This window comes from Mytilus galloprovincialis, chromosome 2 (assembly GCF_965363235.1).
Source record: "Mytilus galloprovincialis chromosome 2, xbMytGall1.hap1.1, whole genome shotgun sequence".
Classification (NCBI taxonomy): domain Eukaryota; kingdom Metazoa; phylum Mollusca; class Bivalvia; order Mytilida; family Mytilidae; genus Mytilus; species Mytilus galloprovincialis.
This window is the reverse complement of record NC_134839.1, coordinates 21180236-21195664: the sequence shown is the minus strand read 5'-3', so window position 1 is coordinate 21195664 and position 15429 is coordinate 21180236. Positions and strand designations below refer to the sequence as shown.

General features: G+C 32.2%; 2 protein-coding genes across 2 annotated transcripts in view; one reads left to right on the top strand and one right to left on the bottom strand.

The window, feature by feature from the left end:
• Positions 1-589: 589 nt before the first annotated feature.
• The window catches only part of LOC143063109 (zinc finger CCCH-type with G patch domain-containing protein-like), a 37961-nt gene continuing 23121 nt past the window's right edge, over positions 590-15429 (bottom strand). The window contains exons 11-13 of the mRNA XM_076235078.1: positions 4219-4343; positions 3235-3317; positions 590-786 (exon numbers count right to left, since the gene is read on the bottom strand). Coding sequence (XP_076091193.1) covers positions 648-786; positions 3235-3317; positions 4219-4343 — 347 coding nt within the window. The 3' untranslated portion in view covers positions 590-647. The remainder of the gene's footprint in view (positions 787-3234; positions 3318-4218; positions 4344-15429) is intronic.
• On the top strand, positions 7272-11105 carry LOC143063108 (uncharacterized). Its single transcript, XM_076235077.1, has 2 exons — positions 7272-7407; positions 8804-11105. The coding sequence occupies exon 2, from the start codon at positions 8812-8814 to the stop codon at positions 10966-10968; it is 2157 nt and encodes a 718-aa protein (XP_076091192.1). The 5' UTR covers positions 7272-7407; positions 8804-8811; the 3' UTR covers positions 10969-11105.

Below are 15429 nucleotides of genomic sequence, written 5' to 3'. Positions count from 1 at the left end.
TTATTACACTTCTGTGCTGGCATGAATTATCATTTATATGGTCATATTTATAAATTAACTGTTTAAAAAACTTATGAATTTTTGAAATACTAAGGTTTTTAACCTCAGGAATAGATTACCATAGCTGTATTTGGCAAAATGTTTAGGAATTTTGGTCCTCAATGCTCTTCAACTTCGTAATTTGTTTGGCCTTTTTGACTTTTTTGGATTCAAGCGTCACTGATGAGTCTTTTTTAGACAAAAGGTGCGTCTGGCGTATGTACAAAATTTAATCCTGGTATCTATGATGAGTTTATTTACCACAACACTCAGATCAAATACAAATATGGGTAGTGCATTTTACAGTTCGAGAGTTATGTCCCTTAATAACATTATATGGAAGCGGAGGCGTTACTTTGTTATGTAAAAAACATTCATTAAATGGAATTCAGAAATAATATTTTGTTATAAGTAGTCCGCTTGGTTCAATTTTGTCAGAATAAACTTTGAACTTTTTGTAATTTGGATATACATTTTGGAATCCAGTATGCCATAGGTTTGGTGAGTTTATCTCTATTTATGTCCAATCAACTACATAAACACAAAAAAGTTTGCATGGGTGACATTTAATAAATAATCAAGCATAACATTACACAATCTCCATATTTTCAGAAAACCGTTAATTTTTTATGGTTAGATCTTTTGGTCTGGTGATTTTGCATTGTCTGTTCCGAAAGTTTAAGTTTCTGTAAATATTCTTCTTTGGCCGATATTTTCTGTTTTATCACATTGGCTACTCCTTTATCCCTGAAACAAAAATGAAACATGGATAAGTAATTTCGGTATCTAAATCAAATAAAACCAGCTCCTTTCTGAACGTGGTTTGACCTTTCTGTAACTATTTTACTCTAGAACAAGAGGCTCTCAAGAGCCTGAATCGCTCACCTTAATTCTTTTGGTTAAATCTCTCATCAATGATTATTTTGGCTTTTCAATTTATTTAAATGGTTTTTGGATCGTCCTATTTTCTTCAAAAGCCAAAAAAAATAATCATTTTCTCCTATGTTCTATTTTAGCCATAGGAGCTATGTTTCTTGACATACAAAGAAATAAAATATAAAATTTATACTAGATACTCTGAAACTCATTTAGCCTAAGTTTGGCTGAAATTGATACAGCAGTTTCAAAGGAGAAGATTTTTTAAAGTAAGTCAACATGATGAACAAATTGTGAAAAAAGTCTTTAAAGGGCAATAACTCCTTAAGTGGTCAATTGACAATTTTGGTCAATTTGACTTAATTGAAGATCTTACTTTGCTGAACATTATTGCTGTTTACAGTTTATTTCTATCTATATTTATATTCAAGATAATAAACAAAAACAGCAAAATTTCCTTAAAATTATCAATTCAGGGGCAGCAACCCAACAAAAGGTTGTCTGATTCATCTGAAAATTTTAGGGCAGATAGATCTTGACCTGATAAACAATATTACCCAACGTCAGAGTTGCTCTAAATGCTTTGGTTTTTGAGTTATAAGCCAAAAACTGCATTTGACCCCTATGTTTAATTTTTAGCAATGGCGACCATGTTTGTTGATAGATCATAACTTCGGATACAATTTACAAACTAGATACCCTAAGGAACATTCAGTTAAAGTTTGGAAGTATTTGGCCCAGTAGTTTCAGAGGAGAAAATTTTTGTAAAAGATTACTAAGATTTACGAAAAATGGTTAAAAATTGACTATAAAGGGCAATAACTCCTAAAGGGGTCAACTGACCATTTCCGACATGTTGACTTATTTGTAAATCTTACTTTGCTGAACATTATTCCTGTTTACAGTTTATCTCTATCTATAATAATATTCAAGATAATAACCAAAAACAGCAAAAGTTCCTTAAAATTACCAATTCAGGGGCAGCAACCCTACAACAGGTTGTCTGATTCATCTGAAAATTTCAGGGCAGATAGATCTTGACCTGATAAACAATATTACCCCATGTCAGATTTGCTCTAAATGCTTTGGTTTTTGAGTTATAAGCCAAAAACTGCATTTGACCCCTATGTTCTATTTTTAGCAATGGCGACCATGTTTGTTGATAGATCATAACTTCGGATACAATTTACAAACTAGATACCCTAAGGAACATTCAATTAAAGTTTGGAAGTATTTGGCCCAGTAGTTTCAGAGGAGAAAATTTTTGTAAAAGATTACTAAGATTTACGAAAAATGGTTAAAAATTGACTATAAAGGGCAATAACTCCTAAAGGGGTCAACTGACCATTTCCGTCATGTTGACTTATTTGAAAATCTTACTTTGCTGAACATTATTCCTGTTTACAGTTTATCTTTATCTATAATAATATTCAAGATAATAACCAAAAACAGCAAAATTTCCTTAAAATTACCAATTCAGGGGCAGCAACCCAACAACGGGTTGTCTGATTCATCTGAAAATTTCAGGGCAGATAGATCTTGACCTGATAAACAATATTACCCCATGTCAGATTTGCTCTAAATGCTTTGGTTTTTGAGTTATAAGCCAAAAACTGCATTTGACCCCTATGTTCTATTTTTAGCAAATGACGACCATGTTTGTTGATAGATCAAAACTTCGGATACAATTTATAAATTAGATACCCTAAGGAACATTCAGTTAAAGTTTGAAAGTATTTGGCCCAGTAGTTTCAGAGGAGAAGATTCTTGAAATAGTTTACGACGACAGACGACGACAGACGACGACGGACGCCAAGTGATGGCATAAGCTCACTTGTTCCTTCGGGACAGGTGAGCTAAAAAAACTTATGTTTTAAGAACCAGTTGGCCTTGAACCTTGACATATTGACCACACAAAAATGTAGTTCTTCCTCTTTCCTATAGCTTCCACATGGCTAAGTCTCAATCCAATCAGGCAAGGAATAGTCAATGTATCATGCAGATACCTTCCGTATTTGGACCCAAGGAAGGGCCAATGGACAAGTGATAACTTTATGCTGCAGAAATTTCATTTGGACCTAATAAGGATCCCAGTAATTGGTACTCCATAATATTATCACTAGAAAGTTTCCTTGCTGTTGCAAAGTGATATTTTCTTCAGCATTTTTAGTATGCTGAAAAGGTTGATAATTTTATAAATAAGAATATATACAGAGATGTTGAGTTGTCTGAATACCTGTGGTAAGGATTAAAGACTGGGGGAATGAACCGGTTTGACTGGACATATCAATTAGTGCTTACACAAATATATGTACTCACTTATTTTCATTTCTTGAGAGTGACTGTTTTAATCTAGATATTTCTTTTTCCACATTCTTCATTTCTTCATGTGTTTTGAAAATCTACAATACAAATTTTAACAGATGGAAGAATAGAAAAGAGCCTATAATACAACACATGACATTGATATGACAATCATTATATGGACGAAAATATAGTGTACAAAATTTGACCTTAAATTCGATTATGATGGTATCGACTAGTTTTGCCATGCTCTGTGTATGTTTAAGAATCCTCGCAACAACTCGTTCTGTAGATGGCCTGTTATAAGGCAATAACTTTACCCTTTTCTTCATGTTTTACATTGGCAGTCAAATTTTTCATCCTTTCATAAGAATTTACCTTAACCTTGCAGAAGTTGCATTTATCATCATTTTTTTAAAATATCATCGTTCTTAAAATACTAGAAACATTTGCCACTGAGCATTTAACAAACAGCAATAAATCTATTATCTATAACTTTTATCTTAAAATTGTATCTAGCCTAATAAATATTAAGACGACAATCTTGTGCTGCTGCTAGCAACGCTTTGTTTAGTCAACGAAAACGAAATATTAAAACTCTACAGGCATAATGTTTGGCATATGATTTGTTCAGAAAATATCTAGTAATTTAGATAGTAGTAGTTATTGTTTTTAATATTCACTAACCAATTAAATGGCATTAATAAACCAATGCCATTATAATTGTTAAATAAGAGACATGTTTATATTATGCCAGTCAAATTAATTTCATAAAATAACGAGACAATATAATAATAACATTCTGAAGTTTAAATCCTACTAGCTGCAGAGATCACTGCACTAAACGCCCATGACGTACAAGGGCAGTAAGAAAGCTGCAGAGATTGTCAAGAAACATCCGATATTCAAAAGAACTTGATCGTGTATAACTGATTTATCAAACTATGCATGCATACTAAAGTCATATAATTTTTTTAAATAAATATATTTTAAACCTACCTGGACATTTATATTTCGGTCGCTTCTTTTTGAAAGGTCATTCACTGTTATTTCTTTTGTTGGTTTACTCTGTTTCTTAAGATTGATGTGAACATGATGGTCAGGAATCAGTTCCTTAATGTCACCTAAGATAAAGAAAATATGGGTTAATCCCTTACAATAAACAGATAGAACAATACTTGATACAATTTTTTACAAAATGTTGTCAAAATTGCAGCAACTGATATAAGTGTGTATACGTTTTCATATTAGCAGGTAGGTACTTGCTTTAAGTAACTATGATCATTCTTTGATCCCTTGTAAAAAAAAATGTCCATTTGTTTTTGGGTCTTTTAAATTTATTCCATACTTTTTATTGCTGAAAGATTAGTTTTGAATACTTGTGTTGCTAACTTCTTGCAGTAAACCACCAATCACACGTACCCTGTAAATCATTAATCAAAATTAGATACATGGACAATGTACATATTTAGAAAACAAACACCATGAATACCTAGTATACATTAGGCACCGACTATTCATCTTTTATTAACGAGACCAATTATAATTTTTATAAAGTTTCAATAACGTAAAGAAAAAAATAATATCTGACAATGTTGTATAATTTAATTTTTAGATTTTAATGAAAACAAACTTTTTTTTCAATTTCTCTTATGAAACAATTTTTATCGAGAAATTTAGAACCATCAAATTCAATATATATCTTAAAAACCCCATTGGCAGTAAATTTATTACTGTACCAACTTTGCAACGCGGGGCTGTAACTACTATAACATATCAGTGAGGGGTTATAAACATTTCTCAAGAGACAGACAAAAACTAGAATGTGTCCCTAGTACACGGATGCCCCATCCGCACTATCATTTTCTATGTTCAGTGGACCATGAAAATGGGATTAAAATTAGAAATATCATACCACAGGGAACATGTGTACTAAGTTTCAAGTTGATTGTACTCCATTAAAAACTACCTTGACCAAAAACTTTAACCTGAAGCGGGACAGACGAACGAATGGACGAACAGACAAACGGACGCACAGACAAGAAAATATAATAGCCATAAATGGGGCAAAAAATCAGTTCGTTAGTTATTAATCTTAAGAACCACCATACACGTAAGAACAATAAAGAGAAGAAACACAAACAAGCATCTGACAAAGTGTATATCAGTAATAAAAACAAATATTTCTGTATAAGGAAACGAGGTCAAGGTTTTCTTTTCAACTGAGCGCTGTTTGCAGATGTGACTAAAAATATAATTACTATATATATATATATACATTGAAAATACTTTATTAATAACGGTTAAGGAACACCACAGTGTAATAATAAATTGATTTCCAAAAGACATTTTCATTCCAAGCTTTGAACATTTTACAATAACAGATTATAACTTTTATATGCATCTACATACTTTCTTCCTATAAGGTAACAATGAGAATGTGTTATGCTTGTAAAAAGATGATTAACGGTTTATTGCCGAATTGATATCCATATTTAATTCATGTTGCGTATTTTACAGCATGAATGACAAACCATTCTTCTCGGTGAACTTATAAATATTATCCAACTTAACAACTGTGAAATTATCTAGTGTAACATGTTAAATTCAAGTCATAAACATCAATCAGAGGCACATCATCAAAATGTACTAATTTTTATTTGCATGTATGTCTTTGAGAAGGGACAGGTAATAACAGACACAACTTTGCCGCTGTACTATGTCTTAATTTTTCAAAGTACGAAGACTCAAACATAAAATTTGCAAAAATAGATAGAAATTAAAGATGTCGAAACATTAAAAATATATGGTAATTATCTAAAATAAAATTAAAACAAAAACTTGTCATAACTAAAGGCATCAAACGCTTGCATAGCTCGATCTGTGCATATTGTAGACTTATGTCGACCAGAACAAAGAGACCAAGTTAAATAGAAATACTCTTCATACAATTTTAAATACCTAGTTTGTACAAAAAAATACCCGCAAAAATACAGTTGGGAAATGATCAGAAAAGTATCCTTTTCCCCGTTTTGTTTTTGGTTAAATCACGGAAAACTTCAAACCCTGAAGATGTTGTGTCTTAGTTCAAACAAAATTAATATGAGGGATGTTGACTATCTAAATAGAGTTTTAGTCAACATTTACCTGTAAGGCTTAATTGATTATACGCTAGTTGTGTCAAGAGTTACCGTGAAACTTCTACAACTACATTTAGTATCTCTTTAGCGGCGTTTGTAATAAAAAGTAAAATCACAAAAATTCTGAACTCAGAGGAAATCAAATCGGAAATTCCCTAATCAAATGGCAAAATCAAATGACAAAACACATAAAAAACGAATGGACAACATCTGTCATATTTCTGACTTGGTACGGACATTTTCAAATTTCAAATAACCCCTTTTGAATAGTTTTAATTATTGTACAATTCTTTATTTTTTTTTGCATCAAATATATTCTTCAGAGTAGACATATCCTATGTCTTGATATGACTGACCAACCATCCACAAAATGTTTCATCGTAAACTAGATTAAATATTCTAAACTCTTCCGGACAAGCAGATTCATTCATTTCAATTTATTTATTATCATCTTCTTTATGTAGTATCATCACCTTAATTTATTGAAAGCTATATCCAATAGTGCTAAAATCAACAAACCGTGAAGAAAAATTGATTATTCTGACTCGGAAGTTAATGTTTCTTTTTTTGTTCACAGCAGTCCCAGTGAAAGGATTTGAATTAGAATACATCGTCTGAAGCAAAAAAGGTCGACATATTTTTGTCCCAGGTTACAGTCCACACAACTATAGCTGAGAAGGATTGTTGTGTGCATGTGTTACGTAAACCGACATATTTTTGTCCCAGGTTGCAGTACAGACAGCTATAGCTGGGAAGGATTATTGTGTACATGAATTTAAGAATGTATGACTTAAAACAGCTTCAGATGGACAACACATATTTAAATTAATCAAATAGTACATTGCACAACGTTAAACAACGGATGCTATCCCATTATCTTCATCGATTTTGAAATGGTTATATTCCAATATGTATTTCCATTGATATGTTTCCAGACTGATTCACTGACGGATTATTTATTGATTAGCTATACGAAGAAAATACAGACTAGAAAATATGCAGTGCAAAATTACTTTATTCCAACCCCAGCATCAGGTATAATTTCAAGGTAAGTTATATTAATATTAAATCCACAGCAGCTATGAATGATTTTTGGTATATCTTATGTTAAATGATTACTTTTAGATTTTCTGTATCTATTTCAATTAATATAAGAAGAAGAAAATCAACGTTTAGTTATACGAACTTCAGAAATAAAAATTACTGTATTGTCTTCTTCCACCAAATGAATACTCGGTTTTTCAAAATTTAGACTATAAATATTCTTTGATAATCTAAGTTACAGAATCATTATCATGCATGCTATATTTTGGTATTAATCTCTACACGGATTAAAAAATTCGCGTTTATTGGTGATATATAACATTCTTTTTACCCAATTAAAATGACTACGCAGTGATCAAACTCTTCAATCTGGTGTTTTGGGTTATCTTTGATTTAAAAAAAGAGCAGTGTTCTTGGAGTTCCAAAAAGAGACCACACAGCATGGAGCGGATGTGAAACCTTACTTTATCACAATACTCAGACACACTTACAATTCGTCGAACTGCCTACCCTTCATGACATAACTCTGAATATTATATCCGGCATTGTTTTACTTATTCACCATAATAAAATAGTAAATCGATGTCTAAACTTTTTTGAGACGACTCGCGTCTGTTAAAAACATTTCTAACCTTAGTTCTTTGCACTATTAAGATTTTGGTCCTCAATGCTCTTCAACTTCGTACTTTATTTGGCCTTTTTTTTTTAACTTTTGTGGATTCGAGCGTCACTGAGGAGTCTTTTGTAGACGAAACGCGCGTCTGGCGTATATACAAAATTTAGTCCTGGTATCTATGATGAGTTTATTTATATCCTGAGCATGAATCATTCATAAACTATTATATTACATAATAGTCTAATTTTCTGAACAACTTCAGACGAAATCGATAGTAATACGATTTATCTAGGGAAGTGTCTTGTTTAACAGATAGTATCATCGAAGTTATATCCATAACATTTAAACAGCCAAATGGAATTATCTTATTTTTTGGATTTTTTGCTTACAATGCATTTTATCTTTGTAGTTGATTTAGTCTTTTAATTGGTTTAAATCGAGGGAAAATGCGTATAGGCTTATGCAGAAGAAACGCGTTGGTAAACTAAATTATAAGTTAAGTTAAGTATCTCAGGTACTCATGAGTTTGAGGATATTGTTGTGAAACATTTTTTCAAGCATTCATAAATGATGTCATGCTGTGACATATTGAAATGTATTTTTGGAAATATGAATATGCAAAATATGCAAGTTACTTCTAGAGAAATCAGTATTGGAAATCTTGAAATCGATAAATGTTAAACGAAAGACCATATCCAAAATGAGTAAAGATAAAATATCGTCCATTATACATGTATCTGATTATTATCGCGAACTACTTATTTGCATGGTCTTTATTTTACAGGAACTTGAATGATGTCGTATAATACGAAACGACAAATTCCAGAGCTGCTTGCATCTTTGGGAAACATTGGAGGTTCGTCTCATAACTTGCCACTGTCACATTCAATATGTTGTAAGCTGTGCCTTGGTATATTCAATCATCCAAAACTTTTGCCTTGTCTTCATAGTTTTTGCCTTGGTTGTTTACAGGCTTATATTCACAAATCATCCGACAATATCCAAGAGCGAAAGCTTCTTTGTCCAATATGTCAGGAAAGTAACACATTACCGGGAACAGGATTGAAAGGTCTTCTCGATAACAAAGTTATAGAACATTCTATCGCCAGTAATGTGCCGACATTATCACTACGTAAGAAACAAGAACCACTCTTTCCAGGCTTGTACTCCGATTCAGAAGATAGCTATGAAGTCTTAGTGAAGAAAGCAAATCCAAAGACAAACAATGAAGATGACGTTTATGATGAATATTCAGATACTGAAAATATACAATGGCAGAATTTTATTCAGCGTCAGAAATCGGCCGATTTTGAAACAACTGATTGTGATATTAAGAAACCTATTAATATATCGGAAGCTTTAAAGGGTCTTTCTGATGAAGAGAGATTAGAAAAACTAACAAATAGTTTGAAGAATACATTCAGTTTCTCACAAGCTTTACAGGAGCACGAATTTATTTTAGACAATGAAGTCCGAGCACTGAGAACGCCATCGTCTTCCTCCGAATATTCTTTTACACAGCGAGACTTTTTGCAAGACCAACTATCATGTTTACAAACAGAGGCAATGCATATCATCTATCGTTTGGATGGTATAAGTACTTCCGGTGATACATGGGAGAGAAGCAGAGTAAGAATTGAACAACAAATTCATTCTCAAATAGAGCAACTGATCACCACGATACGCCAGGCAGAAAGAAAATTACTGAATCAAATTGATTCTTATGGTGAACATCACGCCTCAATTAATCCTGTTTCTGAAGGCAGGCAACAATTGCAATCGCTTTTGAAAAATATCCTCGGTGTGATAGACTTCATTCGACTGGTTTTAAACTACGGCTGTGGTAGAGGAATAGAACAATATGAAAAACTCGTTGCTAATCGTTGTGAACAGATTTTAAGCAAAACAGTTGCTGTAGAAAAAACGGAAGTGTCATTTGCACCTGGGCAAATACTTGAAGAGGAGTTAGATAAACTTTTAGGGTTTTTGACATTTACCACTACCCATGATGAAATATGGAAGTGTAGAGATAATGAAACAAAGGATGAAAGTATTGCGACAGATTCTACAGTAGGCGACTTGAAACATGAAAATGATGTGCACCAAGAAAGAATTTTACCTCCGAGTTTTTCTCGAGAATTTCTTCAAAATGAAAATTTCCTAATAGAAAATGGTCAATCGTTCACTCCAGATTCATTGACTGATGATCAGGAACAACAGCGACTTACAGTTGATCAACTTATTCATAAATTCTCTACTGAATTCGGAATGCGATATAACGAAATATTACCAGATGATAATAGTTCTACTCCAATGACAAGCAGCATGACATCAGAAAACCCTATGCATTCTCCAATACCAGAGGAATCAAATGGCAACGGCATCGAATCAGAAATCCAGTCAATAAAAACACGACACCGTCCAAGAAGTTCGAAACGACGTCATTCTGTAAGTGATGTTCAGCAAGATTTGGCACAGTCTAGAATAGATTTATCTGATAACCGCTACAGAGGTTTAACTCGAGACAGAAAATCATCAGTTCCATATTGTGATATTATGACAAAAACATTAAATGAACGACCACTATCAAACGACCTCGAGCAAACGAAGCGCATTCTTGCTCTTTGCAAACGTCAGCTTCTAGAAGCCAAAAGTATGGGAATATACAAAAATAGAGCTGGCACTTCTCCACAGTCATCTGTGACTTCACCAGAAAGCAAAATGACTCGCTCGTTGTCTGTATCACACGAAAACAAACCTTCTGTGTCTTCCTCTGAACATAAACTTCCGCGATCTAGATCTATATCACATGATCGTACACCGTTGTCTTCCCCTGAACATACTAGAATGGCACGTTCTATGTCCCGTGACTATGTTCAGAGTATACGAAAACGACTTGGGATGGAAAAACCACGTATGGATTCAGCTGGTTCAGAATATGACCCATAATGCTGAAATGAATTGGAAAATACAACTGAGCCAGCTGGCGGTTCTAAATTATTCTATTACAGTGAGGCGATCTATAAAAAAGGACTAAAATGTCATTGTGAAATTACACCATCTTAGTAATATTCATTCTCAAATTTTGTGCTCAGCTCAAATATATTATAACTTGCTGTGGTAGTTGAGAACATTTTATAATAATGATATACAGTATAATAATCTTGTGACATTTGTTTGCTGAAAGATCCATTTATTAATTATACAAGTACTCAAAAAAGATATTAAGCTTGTAAACATGCTGCTAAGCGTATACTGTTTTAAGCACAATTGTTAAAACATGTTGCTAAGACAATAGCTATAATGGTATCTGATAAATAAATGAATAAGACATTCTATTCTATGATATTCTATATTTAGTACTCATACTCTAATAGTTCTAACTTTATGATTAATAGCTATTTTAAAGAGATATCAAGCGTGAAGTATAATAAATTAATTCATCGGTTTATTCAGATTCAAATTGAGCAAAACACTATATAACGTAATATATCAAACAAAATGGGTCAGTTTGAAATGACCAGGTTGCAATATTTGTGACTTATCAGATTGAATATAGAATTAATGTTTACAATGTAGTTGCTACTATATGATTGTACATAAAACATGTAACTTTTGCCTGAATATAACAACGTCAATGATATATATAAAAGGGTAAAAACAAGTATTATAGTTCTTTTACTTGTAACAAACTCTTGTGGACAATTAAAAACCAAAATAGAACAGTCAACAAAACGATCATATCTAGTGATCACTTTTTTTTTAATTGCTTTTGTAGCTTTAACCTTAAAAGGAGAAGATAAAAATAATAAAAAGCCATAAGTCAAAGAAAAACAGACAGCACCAATGTCAAAACAAAATGACGGAAAGACAATCCAGAATGGTCAGAAGTTTCCATTATTCTTAGGCTAGTGACAACCGCATTGCTACTATTATTTAACTACGTTGATGATGCATACATGTGAAAAATTGTCATACATGTGATTTCTTACAATACTAATAACTGACTGATGACTAACTCTTGTCCAATTTTAAGATATCATAAAATTCATAAACGATATTTTTATACCCCCGTCGTAATCGAAGTGGCATTAAGTTTTATCCTTCATGTCCGTCCGTATGTACGTACCAAAGTTGGTTTACGTTCTCTAACTTTAGTTTTTCTCAACCAAATGTTATGAAACGTAGACAAAACTAAAGGCTTATTACCACAAAACACCGACCAAGTTTGAATTTTTGTGGCATCACTTTAACCGTTCTAATGTCCCTTTACAAATAAATATTGCTGAATTTTGTGTTTCCATTCTCTAACTTTAGTTAGCTTCAATCAAAAGTTATGAAACATACACAATGCTTATTACCACAAACGACAGATCAAGTTTGAATTTCGGGGGTTTCACTTAAATTGCTTTAGAATTATGCCCTTATACAAATAGACTAATTGCTGAATTTTTCGTTTCAGTTCTTCAACTTCACTTTGCCTACACTAACTTTTATGAAACTTATATGCACAATTCTCCGATAAAGTACACATTTTGGGTAGCTTCACTTTTACCATTACTCAGTTATGTCCCTTTAAAACTTTATATGATATGCAAGTGGGTGCATCATCTGTGTACCGTGGACATTTATTTCTTAATCTTATTGATCGAAAATTGACAATAGGAATCTTTAGGACAAATGATAGACAGAACATATAGAAACAAAACAGACACAAACAAACATAGCACGGAAATAGAGTACAAATTCAATCAATAACTAAATGAACCCATTTTAAACAAAACCTGTGATTAAGTCAGATCAGGGATGATGAGCAGTTCCTGCTCTTACTACACACTACTTGATAAAAAAAAATAACAAACTTCATGGATAATTCTAGACATGACTTTTCTTTGAGTCATGAGAACAATTAATTTTACTTGGATTATGAACGGTAATCTATTCAAATACATTTTAAATTATGAGTTAACATCTCTATCATGCCAATATAACATGGGTTCGTTTGTTATAGCCCTAACTATACTTTGTTAAAATTTGTAAATGTACAGCTTCAATGAGAGTATGTTGAATGTCAATTGAGATGAAATCTTGTTCATACAATAAACATAAAATTAATTTAACAGAATATATTATCTGACCCGAAACAATAAATAAACAGAGGTAAAATAAAGGCAATAGTAATATCTTTTTCATGTACTGAATGTTACGTTAATATAGATTCCTACACTGCAACAAGTGTATTACGATATTACTCCACTCAAGACAGTTAAATTTTATTCTAACATGACGTCTTTCAAACGCTTTGAGTACACACCCGTGGTAAAATATGAATATATTGCCAGTGCTGTTCCGATTGTACTCCCACGTCATATGCTTTTTTATGAAAGAGATACCCGACGTCATAGAACAATGACGTTAGAATGCAAGCATTTTACGGGAAAATACACGCTTGTGAATCCGAAAATCATCACAAGGAAACATACACAAATGATGCTAAAATGTGGCAAAAGCCCTTTATTGTACATCATATAAGACATATAAATAAATTATCATTCAAATTCATCCAAAACTGTCTAAATACATTATTTTAAATAGTTTAAGCATGTCACTAATGCAGTTTGCTCCATTCTTTTACGCTAGTTTATTAGTGCGTTTATTCATGGGAACGGCAAATATTTGCCTACACCTAGAGCGCTTCGATCCAAAAGAATTGCCGTATGTGTCCTATCAGAATCGAAATAATTCATGGGGGCTTGAATATATCTGGATTTTACCACGGGTTGTCCCTTTATGCCGATATTTTACCCCTCGCTATCGCTCAGGGGTAAAATATTTGTCATAAAGGGCCAACCCGTGGTAAAATCACGATATATTCAAGCCCCCATGAATTATTTCTTACCGTAATTATTCATCAGGCATGGTCGCCTTTTTTCATGACGTCACAATAGAAAAATTCAGAAGAAAACAAAATATTTTGACGTCATAATAAAATTGCGACTAATCATTTGCCGAGAACAGATTTTTCAGTAGTGTGTAGAAATATTTTTCTCACACCATTCAAGAAATGTTTAGATATTTACCCCAAAAAATAGACATAAAATGGGTAATTCACAAATATTACAAATTGACAAATTCTAACACACAATATAATGCACATCTTCAATGGGTTTTTTGTGGCAGTTATTGCAGGATCTCTTTAAAAGTATTGAAAGGAATATAATATATTAGCAGCTTGTTTCAAATTTATCTTACTTTAGTAGAAATTATTCTAGCAGAATTGGGTTATTCAAATAGAAAAATAACCAATAATTAATAATAACAACAAAAATTTGTGTATGATTGTCTAATACTTCCTCTTATTTTGTATGTAAATGGTTACTTTAGATGGATAACCGATATCGAATTGCTTCACATCAATGCACTCTAAATTTGTTTAAGCCTGTTTGAAGCCTCTTTAAATTTCCATTTTAAACTATTTTCACCGTTCAAACTGAGGTGAAGCATTTAAACCAATCATAGAGATTCAAGTCAAGTGACTTTGTCCCAAAATTAATAAAGTTACACAGTTTCAATTACCAACTGGCACAATGACAGAAATGTGGAATATCAGTTGTGTGGAGATAAAGTCATCTTCCTCGTTAATGAATTAAAAAGGCAAGAGAGTTATTTATAACTCCAAGCATACCTTGGGGCACTATAAACTCTGAGTAAAAGTATACTTAAACTAAGAGAAAACTAAATATACAGAATTTATAACAATTTTGAATAAATGAAAGAAGAGGATGTTATAAAAACGTCTGCACTTTGAATAGAAGAAAATGACTATGAATATTTTCAAGATTGATGCATTGTATGAAAAACAAATCAATATTGCATTAATACACTGCCAAATTCTGAGTATCATGTATCTAATTATATACTTTACGTTTTAAAGTGTTTTATTGTTTAAGCACAATCTAAAGTAGTCTTTTTACTGATTTCAAATACATATCACAATCTAAGCCCTCTAGCCAAGGAAAAGGTTACCTTAGCTGTATTTTGCAACAAGATTCAGAATTTTGAGTCTTCAATGCTTTTAAACTTAATACTTCATTTGGCCTTTGTTATTTTTTTTGATTCGACTCTCACTGATAAATCTATTGTAAATGAAAAAATGCATCTGGCATACACTGATTTTAAGACTGGTATCTACAATGAGTTTATTTGATTATTTGAAATGCTGACCCATAGAACACATTTCCTTGTTCAGTGAACAACAATATTTCGATCAAAACCAAACATGTGGCATAACTAGCATGCATACTAAGTTACAAGTTAGTGTGGACTTCATGGTACATTTTTTTAAATGATAAAACTACAGAGAAAAGAAGGTCTGTTTTATATCTAGATATATATCTGAAACAGACGCTG

Bases quoted from the DNA above. Each gene is read 5' to 3' on its own strand.
- LOC143063108 (XM_076235077.1), top strand. From the start codon at position 8,812: ATGATGTCGTATAATACGAAACGACAAATTCCAGAGCTGCTTGCATCT.